The 20,405-nt window shown below is 48.7% G+C and overlaps 1 protein-coding gene across 1 annotated transcript in view; it reads right to left on the bottom strand.

Annotated features, from left to right (window-relative positions):
- The window catches only part of LOC146835365 (G protein-coupled receptor 54-like), a 240,338-nt gene that overhangs the window by 32,530 nt on the left and 187,403 nt on the right, over window positions 1-20,405 (bottom strand). The window contains exon 2 of the mRNA XM_085602927.1: window positions 501-625. Coding sequence (XP_085459053.1) covers window positions 501-625 — 125 coding nt within the window. The remainder of the gene's footprint in view (window positions 1-500; window positions 626-20,405) is intronic.

Raw genomic sequence — 20,405 nt, 5'->3', positions numbered from 1 at the left:
TGGCCTAATGCCAACATATGCACCGAATGACCCCTCCCCAGTGTGGCCCAATCTACCCACTAAAACATGCACTGCTTTGACAACCAGAAAACACAGAGTCCATCAACTTACAAGAATACAATCCATCGACTGCTACAAAAGCACATCATTGACCAACGACTGACATAAAACACAATCCATTGACCGTGACTAGGACAACTGATGGATCCGTCAGCAACAAAATGCACCACCCATCGAAAGCCACCATAACAAACAATGCATGTACTGCCACTGACCTATACAATGCATCAACCACCAATGAAGCACACACTCCATGGACCACAGCCAAAATAGGGAACCCCTTGACTTCACCCACTGGCCACCACCAGACATGTCAACCTCATCATCTGCCTGAACCATGAAGATGAAAAGCAACCAAGACAGCCCACACAACCATGTGGATGACAGTCACAGTGTAAACAATTAATAATAACAGAACAAAAAGGCGAAGAAGAACTCACCTGCTGCAGGTACGCCACAAACTTGCACATGAAGTCTCCAAAGATCCAGCTGGGCAGCGGGTAGAGGGTGGCGGTGAAGGGCACGCAGCACACCAGGAAGATGATGTCAGTGCCGGCAAGGTTGGCTAGGGAGACAGATGAGGTGGGCATTGGTCAAAGGGAGATTGTCCAAGAGCCACTAATGTGGCCCCTTAAGGATAAGTCTGCCCCTCTTCCCACCACCCACCAGCCCAAGAGACCCTGCCTGGTGCACCAGTTCGCAAACCTTTAAACACAGCTATGGATATCCAGGCAGAGTGAAGGCCAGATCCCTGTCCTATCAGTTCCCAACATATGAGACATCCTTGCAACTAGGATCAGTGCTGCACCTTCTGACATTTGCAAACATGACTCCAGAGTACAGTGTCACAAAACTACACTTGTGCATCCTCGTCTCTAGTAAAAGGAGAGACATTACTTTGTGTGTGTCAATGTCCTCTTCAGAAGAAACGTATTCGACTCCAATGCTGACACTGCCATGACTGAATAATGTATTAATTTTACTTCAGGAGACAGTCATTTGTCTTTCATTACAAGATGGCCCCGAAAGATTCAGGGGCAGATCTACAAGGAAGTGCCGCAGCGTGGCACAGCAAGCCCTTTGGCTGCGCCACGCTGCGGCATTTCCGAAGCACAGGAATGCGACATATTTACAAGGATATGTCACATTCCTGTGCTCTCCCCAGCGCTAGCACACAAACGGCGGCCATGCGCCGGCGCAGGCTCCCGTGCACCATGGTGCAAGGATGCCTGGGTCGTGGGGAGATTGTTTTTTTGCAGGAAGGGGCACCTTCAGCCAGACAAAGAGACGTGCATTTTAAACCTCTCTAACCAAGCTGTTTAAGACAGCTTTGTTAGAGAAAGCTCAGGCCTCCAGTGCTCTTAAGAGCGCTGAGAGAGACTTCTTCCCCCAATCCTGGGGTTTCTCTCATGCTGAGAGCAGCGCCAGGATTGGCTTGGGAGTTGGGAGGCCGCCTCAAGGAGAGGATGTCATGCTGGCGCAGGAAGGTAAGTGTATTTTATTTTATTTGTATGTATCACCCACCCCACCATCCTCTGTACATGCCAGCCACCACTGGTCACTTTCAGTCAATGATGCGTTACAAGGCTACATCAGCGCAAACATCCATAGGTCTGGATGCAAAGCCAAACCTACTACAACAGCCAGACCGGGGTTTGTGGCAAATAAGTTGCCTACTCATAGCAAGTAACAAAAGGGAGAATACGTTTATTTCTCAAAAACACCAATGCATAGGAACCTTCAGAGTCTCTTTATGCCTAGTAATCTGCCCTGAAGCAGTATGTTCTCCAGTCCATATCCTATGGTGGACAGCACACTCTCACCCATGTTCCCTTGTGCGCGGCTGTACGCCGCACAAGTCGTCCTTGTTTCAGCACCATCGCAGGCGTTCACATGGGACGCGGGATACTCTTAGTAGATGTACCTCTGTGCTGAATGTTACCACCTGCACGACACAGCATAACACATTTGGATGCTGGGCTTTGTTGTTTGAAAATTGTGTTCATCTGGGCCTTCATCATCCACATTAACCCCTTCAGTGCCCGCCCCTTTCCCCGCCCTGTGCCGGCCGTTGCATTAGCGGGCGGGGTCTATGACGAGCTGGACTCGTCATGGGCACAGCGCAACCGCGGCTCATGACGAGTCCAGCTCGTCATGGGCACTGAAGGGGTTAAACACAAAATATTCCCACATATAATCAAATCAGCATTTCCGTCGAATGAGAGATTCGTATCTGAGTGTTAGTATTTACTCAGCAACTGGAATATCCATGGACTGAAATCCCCCCTCTTCTATGGCGGATGTGCAAAAGCAGGGATTTAGCTTGGTCAGTAAACTGGGGGTGGAGGCGAGCTTCAGATTTTCCGACAATCAGACTGGCATATAAAGTTTCAATACTTTATATGACAAGCAGGGGGCATGAGAGGAGCCTAAGGGGCATGGCAAAAGGGAGAGCAATGCGGATTGGTAGGAGAATTAAGGGGCTTATCAGCAACAACCGGCGATAATTATCGCTAAGCGGACTTAGCGCTAGGATAATTATCGCCGGCTAGCATGGATTTTTATCGCTGAGATAGCGTGCTCTTAGCAACGCTTATCTCAAAAGCGATAAAAATCCTAGCGCTAACTGCCAAACGTGAGATTATCGCTGGAAACCCAGCAATAATCCCACGAAGTTTGGCGATAGCTTGCTGATAGGGCCTCACATACTTAGCCATGATATCCACCTTACATAGGATGTCATGGCTAAGTCAGTTTCAAAGCAGGCATAAGGAAAGTAGCGATAACAGAGGTTATCGCTACTTTTCCTGTCGCTATGCTGCTTTGCGTGAGGCTTGATAATAGGAGAAATGTCGCTTAGCGACATTTCTTCCATTATCCTGGGGAGGAACGCCCACTTTGCATCTCATTAGAGATGCAAAGATGGGCATTAGGAATTCAGGCGATAAGGCAAGGTTTCACGCAATAGCGTGACCTTGCTAATATAGCGATAACATTATCGCCGCTTTTCGTCCAAAACGGCCGCAAAAGCGGCGATAATTTCATATCGCCACCTTGTAGATATGCCCCCAGGAGCGGAACACAATATTTTGTAAAATGACTAATTGTTTTCAGGACTTTCAAAACAGAGAGGGAGAGAGTGTGTATGTGTTTTTGTCTGTGTGACTATAAACATCCCTGGTGAATATCCCGACTGAAAGCACCTGTACCCGAATATTTAGCAGAAAATACATTTATTGGGGTGGATGTAACACGCCAAACACCCCCCCCCCCTTGAAGCTGCCCCCCTGTGCAAAAGAAGACATCATTGATCAGCCAGTGAATCACCATCTGGCATAGGACACCGACAAAACAATATAGGAAGGAGGCCCACATGGATCAGACCCTGCCAAGTACCGCGCATCAAGCGTTAGACTAACGTGTTTCAGAGTGGTGGTCCCCATCACCGCACTGAAATGCAAAGTCACGCATTTATGGAACAAGAAGTTAAATAATTGGCATTGCCCAAGCGTCACTGTTAGTGAGATAACATACTATTAATGCTCTTTTAATCCTGTAAAATAGAACGCGTGCATCTGGGATTTAATGTCCCATGATGCCCAGTTTGTTTTGCTGTCTCGTCAGCAAAGCAGCGGCGGTATAAATTCAGCCCCACCATGTTGTTCACCGCTCGTTGTTGTGCTTGCCAGTGGCGAGACAGCTGAGCAGAGCGTGCAGCAGAAGGCATTCAAGGCAAAGTTTAGAAAGGCCAGTCAGCCAGTAAGGGTGCAGCTGCACCAGTTTAACTGACATGCTTATGTGAGCCCCGTGCTTGCGCTTCCTGTTTCTTAGTACATTCCGCATTGCGTGTGCTCGGATGAGCTTTGCATTCCTGATTGCCTGCATTGGTTGGAACATTGTTTGGTGCCTTAATGGAACATAATGCAGTCACGGCGAGTGGGATCCACTCTTGCCAAATTATGCCTATGCTTGGAGACTTTGTTAATCTCGTACAATCCCAGTGAGTGGGCTTCGCTAGTGACAGTTTGTGTTTGAGCTTGGAAATGTGCATGTCAGTGCGAGTGGGTTTGCCGTAGGCAGTTAAATCCAGCGACTCTGCACATCAGAAATGAAGAGGCTGAACATTGTGCAGGGCCACAGAAAGGAATGTGTGTTGTTGTATAAATAAGAACCACGACATCCAAGAAAAATATGTTGTGCACTGGTGCTTTGCAGCAGTTTTAAGATCTTCTTAGTTTCTCATTGCTCCAATGGGTGTCATTTTTTAGATTTCTTTGTTTCCCTCCCCTTCATTGCTTGATTTTGCTTGCAAGAAAGTGTCACTCATAGTCATTGAATGTCACTCATAATTACACTGAATTTATGAAAATGTCACACATAGCAATCTGAAACCATGGCGGCTGTGGGTACTGAAATGGGATCCCCTCTTTTGAAAAAGCACAAGCAAAATATGGAAGTCAATTACGCGAGATAAACATGTGCTACAGAGATGAGCTCTCCAGATACGAACCAACTATAAACAAGCATTTGCAATGCAATAGGTTTCGCATTACAGGAAGTTTGAGCTATTGTCAGTGCATTATTATTTGCAATGCCAATAGCTTAAACTTTCAGTAATGCGAGACCTACGCCAATAGCCTAAACTTTCAGTAATGCAAGACCTAATGCATTGCAAATGCTTGTTTTAATGCATTTTGACCACCCCCACCCAGCACCTTTGATAAGGATAGGGGAGAGGTTGTGGCGTTATAGCCAGAACTGCCGACTTTGGAGCTGGGGAACCAGGTTCGAGCCTCGGCGTCTGCTCAGCTTCCTGTGATTCTGGGCAAATCACTTAATCTCCCCTTGACTACCCAAAACATTAATGTGACCTTGTGTAACATAACTGGTGCTCATGTGAAGCGCTCCCATACCTTCGGGTGGAGTTTGCGCTATATAAATCTGCAAAAAAAAGGATGGATGGATGGATTCGCCTCTCAAACTAGGAGTGAAACAAGCTCTCCTCCTTACATTCATTCACACGAAGAGGGCAGAGGAATGCTGGAGAGCACCATGTTAGGGGAGGAACCTACCTGGCTGCCCTTTGGTGGCTTTAGAATGAAATGCTTAACTGAAATAAAATTAGGGGTAGGTTACTATCTCCCCTAGCAACTCCAGGCACCCAGATTAGGACCTAGATCTGGAGGGTGGCAAGTGAGGGGATGCAGTATATAGGTAAGATGCTGCTCTGGACGTGTTGTGCAGTTGTGAGAAGGGTGGCAATTAAATGCCTTTGGATGGGTGAAGCATGCAGGTGAAAGCAGGGGGAGAGTAGTGTGCAAACAGAGCTCAGCAGGAAAAGGGTGGCGGTGAGATGTGGCTTAAGGACTACAGCTGCTGCTTTTGGAACAGGGGAGCCGGATTGGAGTCCCAGCGTCGGTTCAATGCACTGATTCTGGGCATGTCACGTCATCTCTTGTATAAAACAAAATGAACGTGGCGGCATTTAGCTAGTGCCTCATTGTAAATAGGCAAAGCCTCATCGAATGCTAATCTAGAACCAGACATTGTTCTATTTGCCTAGAAATGATTAGTTACTAGTTTATTGCATTTTATTCCAACCTTTCTAAACCACTTCTACCATTCTCTCGGGGCAATATGTACGCCGAGATAAGAAACATGATACAACATAGCCTGATACCATGAAATATGGGTATCATTTCGGATAACAAAATATGGATTCTTTAACTAAGACCAGTTTCTAAATGTCCCAGATTGAAGTTAATTCTGAAACCACAGTTATAGACATTTGACAGCAACGACCTTCAAAAACCCAAGGAAAAAATACCAATTCCAAGAAAAGAGCTACTGGCTGCATTGCAAAGAAATCAAATTAATAAATCCCTCCAGTTACTGTGCATTTGTGCACTGTGTGCAAATAACTTCATTTCTGCAACATAAACTGATGTAAGTTATGCTTCGCAGACCTTCTACACTGACAGTTATGTCTGCATAATTTTGATAATTCTCTGGTACTGTTAATGAAACATTCAAAAGAAATACATGAAATCAAGGTTCTAATAATGTTTTTCATAATAATAAAAATAATAATAATAGTATTTGTACTGAGGGAAGATTGTGTTCTTTTATCTGCACCAGAATAACCAATAGACTTTAATATAGAAACCTTTGCTGTCTTGTGCACGTATACACGCCATTCGTATTTATGCACTCAACAGCCTCTAATTCCACTCCCAAATGGTAGGTTGGCTCATGTAAGACAACCTGTGTGCTATCTTTATCTGTAGTGTCAAAATAAATCTTCTTTCTATATTTCTTTATTTCGGTTTATGCACCATAAATCTAATTAGTTACTACCTGGGCAAGAAAGTTCATCTTGCTCACATGCAATGGCATGAACGGAGCCCTTCACTCTCTCATTTTTAGAGTAATGTGGAGGAGGCCATAGATACATCCCACTCTAAGGGAAGGCTGCTTGTGATCCTGGAACGTCCTAAGAAGCACAGCTTTGTTCTATCTCCACCTTTCTGAGTCCTGGACAGGGTGTCCACTTGTGTGACTTTGGCATCGACTTTCTGCCGTGCTCTTTTCTCTCATCCTGTTTGTGGTGCTCGTTTAGGGTTCATTGTGTGCCCCATTCGCCTAGCAATGGTTTAGAGCTTAGATGTTGATAGATGCCTCCTCACATATGCCCCTGAAACACATTTCCCTCAGTATAGGGGCCTAGCAGTGAGTAGGCAACTTGCACCAGAAAGCAGAGGTATACCTACAGGATCCGTGACGATTTGTACATTTGTTCTAAAAGACGTCCCTTGAACTGTTCTCTTCGTCAAATGCTGCATTATCAACTGTAAGGATTATCCACAGTATTTCATATTGTATACTTCTGGGGTAGTCAGCAGTAAAAAAAAAAACTAAAAAAACCTGGCGTTAAGCTATCACTATAACTATACCTATAGATATGCACTTTATCTTTCTCAGAAAGATGAAAGGCCGATTGGCCCTGCAAAAGTCCGAACTCCTTATTTGCAGATTATTGCAAGCATCAACAAGAGCGTTTAAAATACTCTGACGTCTAACCATCAGAGCACCGCTGCGTTTGGTGCTATCTGTACTGCTTTTAAAAATGTAGGGGCATATTATCAGGACAAGGCGTTAAAATTATTGCCGCTTTAGTGACAACATGGGCTTCTATTGGAATTCTCTGCGGCATATTGTCAAGCCCATTATCGCCGCTTTAGCGGCTGTTTTCTGCTGCTAAAGCGGCGATAGTTTTAATGCCGTGCTTGGTAACATGCCCTGTAGACTTCTGTTTTCACCTTCTGGCTGGCTTATTTAATGGTGATTTAATTATGTGCAGCTCACACAATTAAGCACAGAATTATACGCAACAATCTTCACAGGACTGAAAGAATTGCAGAACCATTGTATGATGGGTTAACCCTGAAGCATGAAATGTAACTTGATATTGATTGGCATAAGAGTGCGGGTGTAAGGCGTCACAAGACAGCACATTCAGGTGACCTTGTTATGCGTCTTCGAACTGCTATGAGCAGAATACAGCTTTGTGAAACAGGACAACTGCACTTTGAAAATAAGTGAAACTAAATTATTGAGGAGAACGTTCTAGATGGCTGAGACGAAAGCACATCTACTGTCCTGAACACACAGCGGTTTCTAGTTTGTAAATGGGGGGCAAGCACACTCACTTGCGCACACACAGACACACTTCATGACCCTAAACATGTGAGCTATCTGCCTTGCACAGGTGGGAGAAAATGCAAAGACTACAGATCTCCTTGAACGACAAGTTTCAAAGTCACATGAGCCCTCTCCATGTGCCAATTATGACTGCACGGGAAACATCCTTTACCACGCAACCATTACAACGCGGTATGGTTACATCGTGGTTTTGACAATGCAAGTCGTTACACCGACTTGCACTGGAGGGCGCTCTAGACTAAGGAATAGTGTGAATTACTATTCCAACACCTTCCCTACTGTACGTAGACTGGAGTTGGAATAGTAATTCAAACTATTCCTAAATCCGGCGCCCTCCAACGCAAGTCGATGTAATGACTTGCGTTGTCAAGACCGCGATGTAACATACCGCATCGCATTGTGATGGTACAAGTTGTATCAACATACATCCTGACTGCACACCTCAATGTAATATAGTAAATTCACACTGGGGAAAAAGATTTTTTTCAGGCCCTGTTAGACCACCATCAACTAGCGTCATCATTACTTTTTGTCCTCCTTCATTGTACTTTGAAACTCTCTCCTTTAAAAAACGTGCAGTCTTCTTTGTACTTTGACTCCAATTACAACTGGTCTTGGGGGGAGATGGGGCAGTCGCTGCTCATGTCTGTTGTGTTAAGCCTGCATGTGTTAGGCCATTAAAATTCTAACAACATAGTATGAAAGACACACTGGTACACAAAAATGTTTACACAATCACGCAGAACTGCATGCCCCCATCGGTGTGGGGAGGCGGGGGGGTGGGGGGGGATCACTTGCCTTGCTTTCTTTATTATTTCAGCCAGAAAGGTCTCCACTCGATTTCCATGGCAGACGTAAAGGCAGGACCAGAACTCTGCATCCTGCAAATAGGTAGCCGGAATAGCAAAGCAGTAGCGGGACCGAGATAAGAAAGGCCATCCTAAGTCCTCTCCCAGCTTCTAGCTCTATCAGAATTTGGGACAGGGCTGAAAATCCCACTCGATGTTGTGTCTGTTTTCCAATTGGTACCGGGATGTACTGATTCGCGCCCGACACCCCTTGATAAACATATTTATTTAACAGGCATACTGTGCTGATTAAGACATGCGCAGCACGGCTGTGTTGTGTGCCCTGAATGGAGATAGCGGGCACAGCAGTGAAGGCATGCGGAGAGGGCAGCAGCAGGTAAGGAGACACACACACCCGTTATGTTGGTGGTAATCTTGGTCTGACCCGGATGTCCGGTCCGATCTACTCTTTATTCTCTCCAAGTACTTCCGCCCTGGGTGGTACCACATAACTTGTGTCACAAGACTGCTGTGAAGGACACCCCATCGTAAACAAACCAACATGGGGGGGTCCATGCAACATACCATTCCTCATTTATCACAAATTGTCTGACAACAAAATGAGAAACCACAATGGCTAGAAAGAGAGAGAGAGAAAAGAGAGCGAGAGAGAGAGAGAGAGAGAGAGAGAGAGAGAGAGAGAGAACAAAACTATCCATCTCAAACACTTAGTCCAATACGAAACCTCTCAGTCGAGACAATACCGCAGGATTGGCCAGGAGGTGGTACCTCCGCCCTCCTCGATGTACACTCCCCTCTCGATGGTCTTCAGCTCTGAGCGCCCTCGGGGAACTGTCACTGGAGGCACTAGGTGAAGGCAGGTCTTGTCGATTGGGCAGCCAGGTGTCTTCCACTTCGGACTCGACTGTGTATTCAACTTCATCTGGATCGGGTGACCTTATGCTAGGAGACGCAGGATGTTGGTACCTCTTGAAATGTGAAATGTTCCTCATGATTATTTCGCCACCTTTTCTGGCAGTGACCATCGTACCCTTTATTGCCTGGATGACCCAGGGGTCCAGTTCAAACGTGAGTGAGAACTTGCCTCGTGGACTTCAATTCCTCACCAACACCAGGTCACCTCCTGTCAATGATCGTTCTTTTGCATGCCATCGCCTGGACATTTGATCATTCTTGGCCCGTCGCTGCTGGAGCCGTTCGGCAACTTGATCACGCAGGATAGATGATGGAGTCACATGAGGGATGACATCCTCAACCATCCCGTGGATGCACAGTGACCCTGGGCTGACCATGGTCACGGAGTGAGGTGTCAGACGGTACTCCTGTAGAAACGTGTACAGGGCGCATTCCATGTTCTGCCCTCGGGCAACAGCTAGCCTCAGGACCTTGTTTAGGGTGCGCATAAAGTGTTCCGCTTCCCCATTCGCTTGTGGCCAACGGGGTGTGATCTTGTGGTGCCGAACACCTCGAGATTGAAGGTAGCTCTTGAACTTGTGACTAGAGAAAGGCGGGCCATTATCTTTGCGTAGCTCTCGAATAAGTCCATGGGTGGCCATTATCTTCTCAATCCATGGTATCGTGTTATTTGCTGTAGTAGATTCCAGAATCTTGACCTCCGATACTTTGAAAAATCGTCTATGACCACGAGCATGTGTCTTCCATCAGGTCGACTTCCGAAATCGGCACTTGCCCTGTGCCAGGGGTGAGCTGGTATGTCTTCCGTCACAATCAGTGCGGGTGGTTCAGCTGGGCCAACCGCATGACATAGAGGGCAAGACCGGACTGTCTGCTCTACGATGCTGTCCAGGTCAGGAGACCACACCTTGCAGCGCAGTCGTGACTTAGTTTTGACTATTCCTTGGTGGGTGATGTGAGCCAAATCCACCCCGTTGCTGCAGTGCTCTGGGAATTACCAGTCAGGCACCTCTCATTAAGCATCTTTTCGGGGACATGGTCAAATCCGTGCGGACATGATGCAGGGCCTTGAGTGTCGTTTGTGCTTCCTCAGTTCTGCATGTCAAATTTTCAAGCAGGCGGTGCCACTTTCCTGACACTACTGCTGAGGTCGTCATTCCCCAGCATTCATCCACTTTAATAGCTTCCACGATGTCTTCCAGCGAGATGGGAAGGGGACGAAACCGTTCAACCACCAGCTTGATGTATTCTTCGATCTCGTCTGCTTCATCTTCCTCCTCCTTGGTCACCGGCCTCGCATGCCTGGACAGGCAATCGGCTGGATTGTGTGTGCCTGGGTAATAGACCACGTTGAACTGGTATTTCTGTAGCTGCAGGATACATTTTTCAATCCTCGGTGGAGGTTTTGACGAGACTCCCATGAAGAGTGGGATCAGCGGTTTGTGTGGACGGTTAATAGTTGACCATACAGGTACAGATGGAAATGACGGCACCCCCAGTGGATCGCTATTGCCTCTTTTTCGATGTGTGAATACCACTGTTCAGTGTCTGTTAGGGCACGGCTTGCATAGGCCACCGGGGCCCACTCCCCGTCCGGTTGCTTTTGTGATAGTACTGCACCAAGTCCAATGGGGCTCGCATCGACTGACAGCTGCGACTCGCTGACTGAGTTGAAGTAGACTAACGTGGTCTCAGCCGAGAGGGCACATTTGGTGTCCAGAAAAGCTTTTTACTGTGTAGAACCTCACTCCCAAGTGGTGGTGTTCTTTGTGAGTTCTCGCAATGGCGCAGTGAGGTCTGTCAGGTTGCGGATGAAACGGCCACAGTATGTGACCATGCCAAGGAAACTCCTCACACCAGTCATGGTGGTGGGGGTCGGTGAGGTCTGGATGTCATAGATTTTTGCTGGATCAGGAGACACTCCATGCTGGGAGAAGTGGTATCCGAAGAAAGCTACTTCCTTTTGGAGGAATGGACATTTCTCGCGATGTAGGGTGAGGCCGCTGTCTTGCAACCTCTGGAATACGTCCCAGAGGCGGTCCATGTGTTCTTCTAGGGTGGGTGCATGTACCAAAATGTCGTCACTGACATTTATGACCCCTCTTAGGCCGTAGAGCACTCCTCTAATGGTGTCTTGAAAGACCTCCGCTGCACTGGAGACTCAAAAACCGAGACGTTTGTATCTGCGTAGTCCTACATGTGTGGAGAATGTTGTTATGGCTCTTGATTCGGGGTCTAGCAGTAGTTGGTGATAGCCGGTCCGTAGGTCCATTTTTGAAAAACACTGTGAACCACTCCACCGTAGGGGTTAGATGACATTCCCTTTTTATCGCGTGATTTGGCAGGCGCATATCCACGCAGATTCTGACCGCCTGGTTGCTTAGGCTTTCGGGCTATCACGATGGGAGACATCCAGGGAGTCGGACCCTCCACACGCTCAATGATGTCAGCTACCTCTAGTTTCCTCAGCTCCTCCTCAACTTTTGGCCGTAGATGAAAAGCCACTTGTCAGTGTTTGAGAGCCACTGGCTGGACCGACCAATCCACGTGAAGCCGAACCATGTCATCCTTGAGGCATCCTAGGCCTTCAAAAAGGGACTTGAATTCTTACACTAGGGATTCCACATTCTCCTGGTGCACAGCGAATGCGAATGCGAAGGCTACCAACTGTAAGTGCTCCTCCGTGTGGCAGCTCAGCAACATCCCAGACCCTTCCTGGGTGACATAGACCTTGGCTCGGGTGCACCGTGACTCATGGGAGATATTGGTGGTGAATACTCATGCCAACGGAAGAAGCGTCGTGGAGCCATATGCGAATACTTGTGTGGAAGTTGGCCGCAGGGTCGGCTGTGTTGGGAGAGCTCTTAGCATTGACTGCACCATGATGTTTATAGAGGCTCCTTTGTCGATAAGCACCTGTATCGGGTGTCCGGCAACACTGATGCTGCTTTTCAGGATTCGCCGCTTGGGGCATCTGTTCGGTTGCATGGTGTGAATGACGTGAACTGCTCCCTCCATGTCATCGTCGTCCATATCATCCTCTTCTCCCGTCTGCGGGGTATCCAAGGCGTTAACCTGTCGGCCCGCTGTCGTCTTCGCCCAGCCGAGCGGCATGCTTTTGCTAGGTGATTTAGCCTGTTGCACACCGAGCATCTTTTCCCTTGAGCAGGGCACGGGTAGATTCCTCCACACATATAGCAAGTCCTAGTTGTTGGTGGTGCCTTGCTACACTCTGGCTTCTTCGTAGAGGGCGTCGTGGGTGACTCGGCCATCACCGCATTCACATGTTCAGTCTTCACCTGTCGTTGAAGTGCTGCTTCCATGTGCGCAGCGCGCACCTTTGACAGTTCTTTGGACCGGCCCATTGTCTGAATGCTGGTCATGGAAATTCCTGGGGTTTGGAGTATGTTCTCTCGCAGCTTGGTGGACGAACATCCCTGAATGAATTGTGCCCTTATTTCATCGTTTGCATCCGGCAACGGGCACGTGCTAGCCAGTTCCTTTAAGGGAGTGTAGAATGTATCCACCGACTCCTCAGGGAACTGCCGTGCTTGGCATAGAAGAGAGCGTTCATAATCTGGGTTGGCCAGAGGTTCGAAGTGCGCGGTCAGTGCAGCTTTGAGTGTAGCATACCTGTGGGGTGGATCAGCCTCCACTACTGATTTACCTAACTTGTGAATTGCTGGACCGCCCAGGTGCAGCAACATGGGTCGTTGGTGCTCCGGCTTTAGGCCCACTGCTGCGAAGTAGACGTTCCAACCAATCCTTCCACTTGATTACCTGGGCAGACGGCAGACTGTCAAGTACAAAAGGTTCAACTGGGGGAACAGTCGCCATTCTGCGCACCGAGGTCCTGGCGGGTGGCTCACAGACGAAATGAGTGGAGGAAAAATGGCCACATGTGCCGATGACCTGGGGTTGGTGTATGCTCTAGGGTACTTGTCTCGGAGGCAGTGGTAGTCTAGGAGCTGGTGACCGATCTTCAGCAGGAGGACGTCTCCTGTGGCTGGCTCATTGTGGCCCTTGACTGTATTGAGGCTCCTTGTAGCTCTCTGCTCCTGTGTTTTTTCTTTTCTTTCCGCAGTCTGCTGGAATGCCCATCAGCTCATGCAGCCCTCTGTTTGCTGCCCCATGAAGATAGCAGTGTGTGAGAGAGTCTTTTGACTTTCATATGAGGGCCCCTCTGCCCACCTCGCTGGGAACACAGTGGAACAGCGCTCTGAGGGGCGGAAGAAACAGCGCGACCCTGGCAGTGCGAAGCACATGAAAAGGACATGCTGGGGAGGGCGCTCACCATGAACCTGGCAGGGCCCGGCACCCGTCGATTCTTCGCCGCACCGCAGCCGCTGCAGACAGGGCAGGGACGCTCCTACATGGAGCGAGCAGACACACGCTGGCACAGCTGTCGTGGGTCCCTGGAGAGAGGACCACCACTGGTCGACAGTTGTTGTGTGCTCTGAATGGAGATAGAGGGCACAGCAGAGTAGGCATGCGGAAAGGGCAGCAGCAGATAAGGAGACACACACATCAGTCATGTTGATGGTAATCTTAGTCTGACCCGGATGTCTGGTCCGACCTACTCTTTATTTTCTCCAAGTACTACCGCCCTGGGCGGTACCACATAACTTGTGTCACAGGACTGCTGTGGAGGACACCCCTTCATAAACAAACCAACATGGGGTGGTCTACGCAACATAACAGGCTGTTAAATTCAATAGAAAGTTCATATGTGAGGGGACATAGCTGGACTACACCCTCACACATGCACTATCCAGGCGTGCATTTTACAGATTGCCATAAACAAACATGGCAGTCTGAAGATGAATGCTTCAGCCCCACCCTCTCCCTCCTCCTCCTGCAATGAGTTAGAGAGGCTGCTACACAAACTGGCAGAATGCATAAAAACTCGATCATATTCAAATGCATGTGTTTTCAAGTACAGTGAGTATTGGGTGTCCTCTTTCACTCCTAGCATCTGGGTGTGTAACTCCTCGTAGGTGGCAGGGCACCGCCCATTGCTTTTGAGCAAGAACCGCTTGCCATATGCTGCAAGTGACAATTTGAGGCTGCTCCCGTGGAAGTCTAGGGTATCCTCATGATATGCAGGCCTGCAGTTTCCGGTTGCGGCATGCAGCGCTTCTATAATGAAAACATTATGTGCGGCTGAGAAAAAAACAATGAAGTGCGGCGTGCTGAGATGCTAAAATAAAAACATTATACGTGTCTGGAAAAAAAAAGCGCTGTGTGCGGCGCTGCTTTTAAAACACGAAGTGTGCGCATCCCTACTCGCTCCCATGACAATACTCCATGGAAGTGAACGTGCAAAAAAAGGTGGGACATGCACCCTCCATTAGCCATTTGCAGGCTACGATTTATATCCAACAAACAAATGATGGACGGAATGCTGACAATGCATACATTCTCCCCCAGTCAAGAGATCTGGGTTAAATCCATCGTTCTTTTGCCCACTACGCCACCCCAGTTTAGACATGGCCATATGACGGCTGATAGCCAGAAACCGGTCCTAGGATGCTTGATTCCGGTCCAGGGAAGACATGGCTTGGCAGTTCGGGCTGGACTGTTCCCATGAGGCACAGGGTCAAGACTGATTTGCATATGGCCATGTCTAAACTGGGGTGGTGTAGTGGGCAAAAGAACGATGGATTTAACCCAGATCTCTTTACTGGGGGAGAATGTCTGCATTGTCAGCATTCCGTCCATCATTTGTTTGTTGTAACGCTTTTCGCCCTAAGTGGAATGGGTATTCCCAGACGTGGGACCCGTGCTCACTACGCCACTGGAGTCAAGCTATCCTGGCTGATGACGGCTGATAGTCAGAAACTGGTCCTAGGATGCTTGATTCCGGTCCAGGGAAGACATGGCTTGGCAGTTCGGGCTGGACTGTTCCCATGAGGCACAGGGTTGAGACTGATTTGCATATCGCCATGTCTAAACTGGGGTGGTGTAGTGGGCAAAAGAACGATGGATTTAACCCAGATCTCTTGACTGGGGGAGAATGTCTGCATTGTCAGCATTCCGTCCATCATTTGTTTGTTGTAACGCTTTTCGCCCTAAGTGGGGTGGGTATTCCCAGACGTGGGACCCGTGCTCACTACGCCACTGGAGTCAAGCTATCCTGGCTGATGACGGCTGATAGCCAGAAACCGGTCCTAGGATGCTTGATTCCGGTCCAGGGAAGACATGGCTTGGCAGTTCGGGCTGGACTGTTCCCATGAGGCACAGGGTCAAGACTGATTTGCATATGGCCATGTCTAAACTGGGGTGGTGTAGTGGGCAAAAGAACGATGGATTTAACCCAGATCTCTTGACTGGGGGAGAATGTCTGCATTGTCAGCATTCCGTCCATCATTTGTTTGTTGTAACGCTTTTCGCCCTAAGTAGGATGGGTATTCCCAGACGTGGGACCCGTGCTCACTACGCCACTGGAGTCAAGCTATCCTGGCTGATGACGGCTGATAGCCAGAAACCGGTCCTAGGATGCTTGATTCCGGTCCAGGGAAGACATGCCTTGGCAGTTCGGGCTGGACTGTTCCCATGAGGCACAGGGTCAAGACTGATTTGCATATGGCCATGTCTAAACTGGGGTGGTGTAGTGGGCAAAAGAACGATGGATTTAACCCAGATCTCTTGACTGGGGGAAAATGTCTGCATTGTCAGCATTCCGTCCATCATTTGTTTGTTGTAACGCTTTTCGCCCTAAGTGGGATGGGTATTCCCAGACGTGGGACCCGTGCTCACTACGCCACTGGAGTCAAGCTATCCTGGCTGATGTCGGCTGATAGCCAGAAACCGGTCCTAGGATGCTTGATTCCGGTCCAGGGAAGACATGGCTTGGCAGTTCGGGCTGGACTGTTCCCATGAGGCACAGGGTCAAGACTGATTTGCATATGGCCATGTCTAAACTGGGGTGGTGTAGTGGACAAAAGAACGATGGATTTAACCCAGATCTCTTGACTGGGGGAGAATGTCTGCATTGTCAGCATTCCGTCCATCATTTGTTTGTTGTAACGCTTTTCGCCCTAAGTGGGATGGGTATTCCCAGACGTGGGACCCGTGCTCACTACGCCACTGGAGTCAAGCTATCCTGGCTGATGACGGCTGATAGTCAGAAACCGGTCCTAGGATGCTTGATTCCGGTCCAGGGAAGACATGGCTTGGCAGTTCGGGCTGGACTGTTCCCATGAGGCACAGGGTCGAGACTGATTTGCATATGGCCATGTCTAAACTGGGGTGGTGTAGTGGGCAAAAGAACTATGGATTTAACCCAGATCTCTTGACTGGGGGAGAATGTCTGCATTGTCAGCATTCCGTCCATCATTTGTTTGTTGTAACGCTTTTCGCCCTAAGTGGGATGGGTATTCCCAGACGTGGGACCCGTGCTCACTACGCCACTGGACTCAAGCTATCCTGGCTGATGACGGCTGATAGCCAGAAACCGGTCCTAGGATGCTTGATTCCGGTCCAGGGAAGACATGGCTTGGCAGTTCGGGCTGGACTGTTCCCATGAGCCACAGGGTCAAGACTGATTTGCATATGGCCATGTCTAAACTGGGGTGGTGTAGTGGGCAAAAGAACGATGGATTTAACCCAGATCTCTTGACTGGGGGAGAATGTATGCATTGTCAGCATTCCGTCCATCATTTGTTTGTTGTAACGCTTTTCGCCCTAAGTGGGCTGGGTATTCCCAGACATGGGACCCGTGCTCACTACGCCACTGGAGTCAAGCTATCCTGGCTGATGACGGCTGATAGTCAGAAACCGGTACTAGGATGCTTGATTCCGGTCCAGGGAAGACATGGCTTGGCAGTTCGGGCTGGACTGTTCCCATGAGGCACAGGGTCGAGACTGATTTGCATATGGCAATGTCTAAACTGGGGTGGTGTAGTGGGCAAAAGAACGATGGATTTAACCCAGATCTCTTGACTGGGGGAGAATGTCTGCATTGTCAGCATTCCGTCCATCATTTGTTTGTTGTAACGCTTTTCGCCCTAAGTGGGCTGGGTATTCCCAGGCGTGGGACCCGTGCTCACTACGCCACTGGAGTCAAGCTATCCTGGCTGATGACGGCTGATAGCCAGAAACCGGTCCTAGGATGCTGGATTCCGGTCCAGGGAAGACATGGCTTGGCAGTTCGGGCTGGACTGTTCCCTTGAGGCACAGGGTCAAGACTGATTTGCATATGGCCATGTCTAAACTGGGGTGGTGTAGTGGGCAAAAGAACGATGGATTTAACCCAGATCTCTTGACTGGGGGAGAATGTCTGCATTGTCAGCATTCCGTCCATCATGTGTTTGTTGTAACGCTTTTCGCCCTAAGTGGGATGGGTATTCCCAGACGTGGGACCCGTGCTCACTACGCCACTGGAGTCAAGCTATCCTGGCTGATGACGGCTGATAGCGAGAAACCGGTCCTAGGATGCTTGATTCCGGTCCAGGGAAGACATGGCTTGGCAGTTCCTGCTGGACTGTTCCCATGAGGCACAGGGTCAAGACTGATTTGCATATGGCCATGTCTAAACTGGGGTGGTGTAGTGGGCAAAAGAACGATGGATTTAACCCAGATCTCTTGACTGGGGGAGAATGTCTGCATTGTCAGCATTCCGTCCATCATTTGTTTGTTGTAACGCTTTTCGCCCTAAGTGGGCTGGGTATTCCCAGACGTGGGACCCGTGCTCACTACGCCACTGGAGTCAAGCTATCCTGGCTGATGACGGCTGATAGCGAGAAACCGGTCCTAGGATGCTTGATTCCGGTCCAGGGAAGACATGGCTTGGCAGTTCCTGCTGGACTGTTCCCATGAGGCACAGGATCAAGACTGATTTGCATATGGCCATGTCTAAACCTGGGTGGTGTAGTGGGCAAAAGAACGATGGATTTAACCCAGATCTCTTGACTGGGGGAGAATGTCTGCATTGTCAGCATTCCGTCCATCATTTGTTTGTTGTAACGCTTTTCGCCCTAAGTGGGCTGGGTATTCCCAGACGTGGGACCCGTGCTCACTACGCCACTGGAGTCAAGCTATCCTGGCTGATGACGGCTGATAGCTAGAAACGGGTCCTAGGATGCTTGATTCCGGTCCAGGGAAGACATGGCTTGGCAGTTCGGGCTGGACTGTTCCCATGAGGCACAGGGTCAAGACTGATATGCATATGGCCATGTCTAAACTGGGGTGGTGTAGTGGGCAAAAGAACGATGGATTTAACCCAGATCTCTTGACTGGGGGAGAATGTCTGCATTGTCAGCGTTCCGTCCATCATTTGTTTGTTGTAACGCTTTTCTCCCTAAGTGGGATGGGTATTCCCAGACGTGGGACCCGTCCTCACTACGCCACTGGAGTCAAGCTATCCTGGCTGATGACGTCTGATAGCCAGAAACCGGTCCTAGGATGCTTGATTCCGGTCCAGGGAAGACATGGCTTGGCAGTTCGGGCTGGACTGTTCCCATGAGGCACAGGGTCAAGACTGATTTGCATATGGCCATGTCTAAACTGGGGTGGTGTAGTGGCAAAAGAACGATGGATTTAACCCAGATATCTTGACTGGGGGAGAATGTCTGCATTGTCAGCATTCCGTCCATCATTTGTTTGTTGTAACGCTTTTCGCCCTAAGTGGGATGGGTATTCCCAGACGTGGGACCCGTGCTCACTACGCCACTGGAGTCAAGCTATCCTGGCTGATGACGGCTGATAGCCAGAAACCGGTCCTAGGATGCTTGATTCCGGTCCAGGGAAGACATGGCTTGGCAGTTCGGGCTGGACTGTTCCCATGAGGCACAGGGTCAAGACTGATTTGCATATGGCCATGTCTAAACTGGGGTGGTGTAGTGGGCAAAAGAACGATGGATTTAACCCAGATCTCTTGACTGGGGGAGAATGTCTGCATTGTCAGCATTCCGTCCATCATTTGTTTGTTGTAACACGATTTATATCCGACACACACAAAAGCCTATCCTAAGCGTGGGAGGTGCCAGACCCCACAAAGTAGAGCTAACAGATAGCCACAGCGCAAGCGCTGTAAGCTTGACCTAGAAAGGAATCCATGCATGGATTAAATTGTTTATGTTTGTCCCTGTTGTGGTAGTTTCCTTCTTCCACGTTAAAATACGTCACCAGCTTCACTGCCTAACTTTTAAAACATCTTACACAAAGTTAGAAAACACTAGTCTTTGCAGCTCCTCACACCCCTGCACAGACCTTGTCAGTCTGGCACAAAATCAGAGACTAGAACACTTATGTGTAGTCAGTACTTGTGAACCTGCAAAGCTTTGACAATAAACGCAAACTGAAAGTCGTGCCACAGAAGCATCATTGAATTGAAATGACGAAGAGAGAGAGAGAGAGGGAAGAGCTAGTGGGAGAGAGAAAGAAACAGAGGGGGCATATTATCAACAGCCAGTGATAATTTTGTTATCGCAGGCTATCTCTGGAATTTATCGCCCGTTATTAACAACGCATTTCTCCAGGGCGATAAAAATTCCAGATATAGCGAGGTTATCGCCATTTTGCAGGGAACATCGCTGGTTTTCCCGCAATGTTCCCTGCAAAACGGCGATAACCTTGCTGATACGACCCACAAGTTCGTATCAGCATAATCCACCCCAATGTTAGGGATAGGTAAGTCTGCCTTTTAGCAGATGTTAGTTTTTGGAGAAAACAGCGGTTTTCTCGAAAAACTAACGTGTGCTAAAATGCTAGGGCAGCCTTGTAAATATAGCGATGTGAACATCAGCGATATTTGCAAGGTAGTCCATCTGGAGTAATCCCAGTGACGCCCACTTTACATCTCATTAGAGATGCAAAAGGAAGCGTTGGGAAAAAGGGTGCTAACACGCGATTATGTATGTTAGCACCCTCTTGTAAATAGGGTGATAGTTTTATCTC

The sequence above is a fragment of the Triturus cristatus genome, chromosome 4_2 (genome assembly GCF_964204655.1).
Source record: "Triturus cristatus chromosome 4_2, aTriCri1.1, whole genome shotgun sequence".
NCBI lineage: Eukaryota > Metazoa > Chordata > Amphibia > Caudata > Salamandridae > Triturus > Triturus cristatus.
The sequence above is the reverse complement of the archived record's forward strand: the minus strand, read 5'-3'. Positions and strand labels throughout refer to the sequence as shown.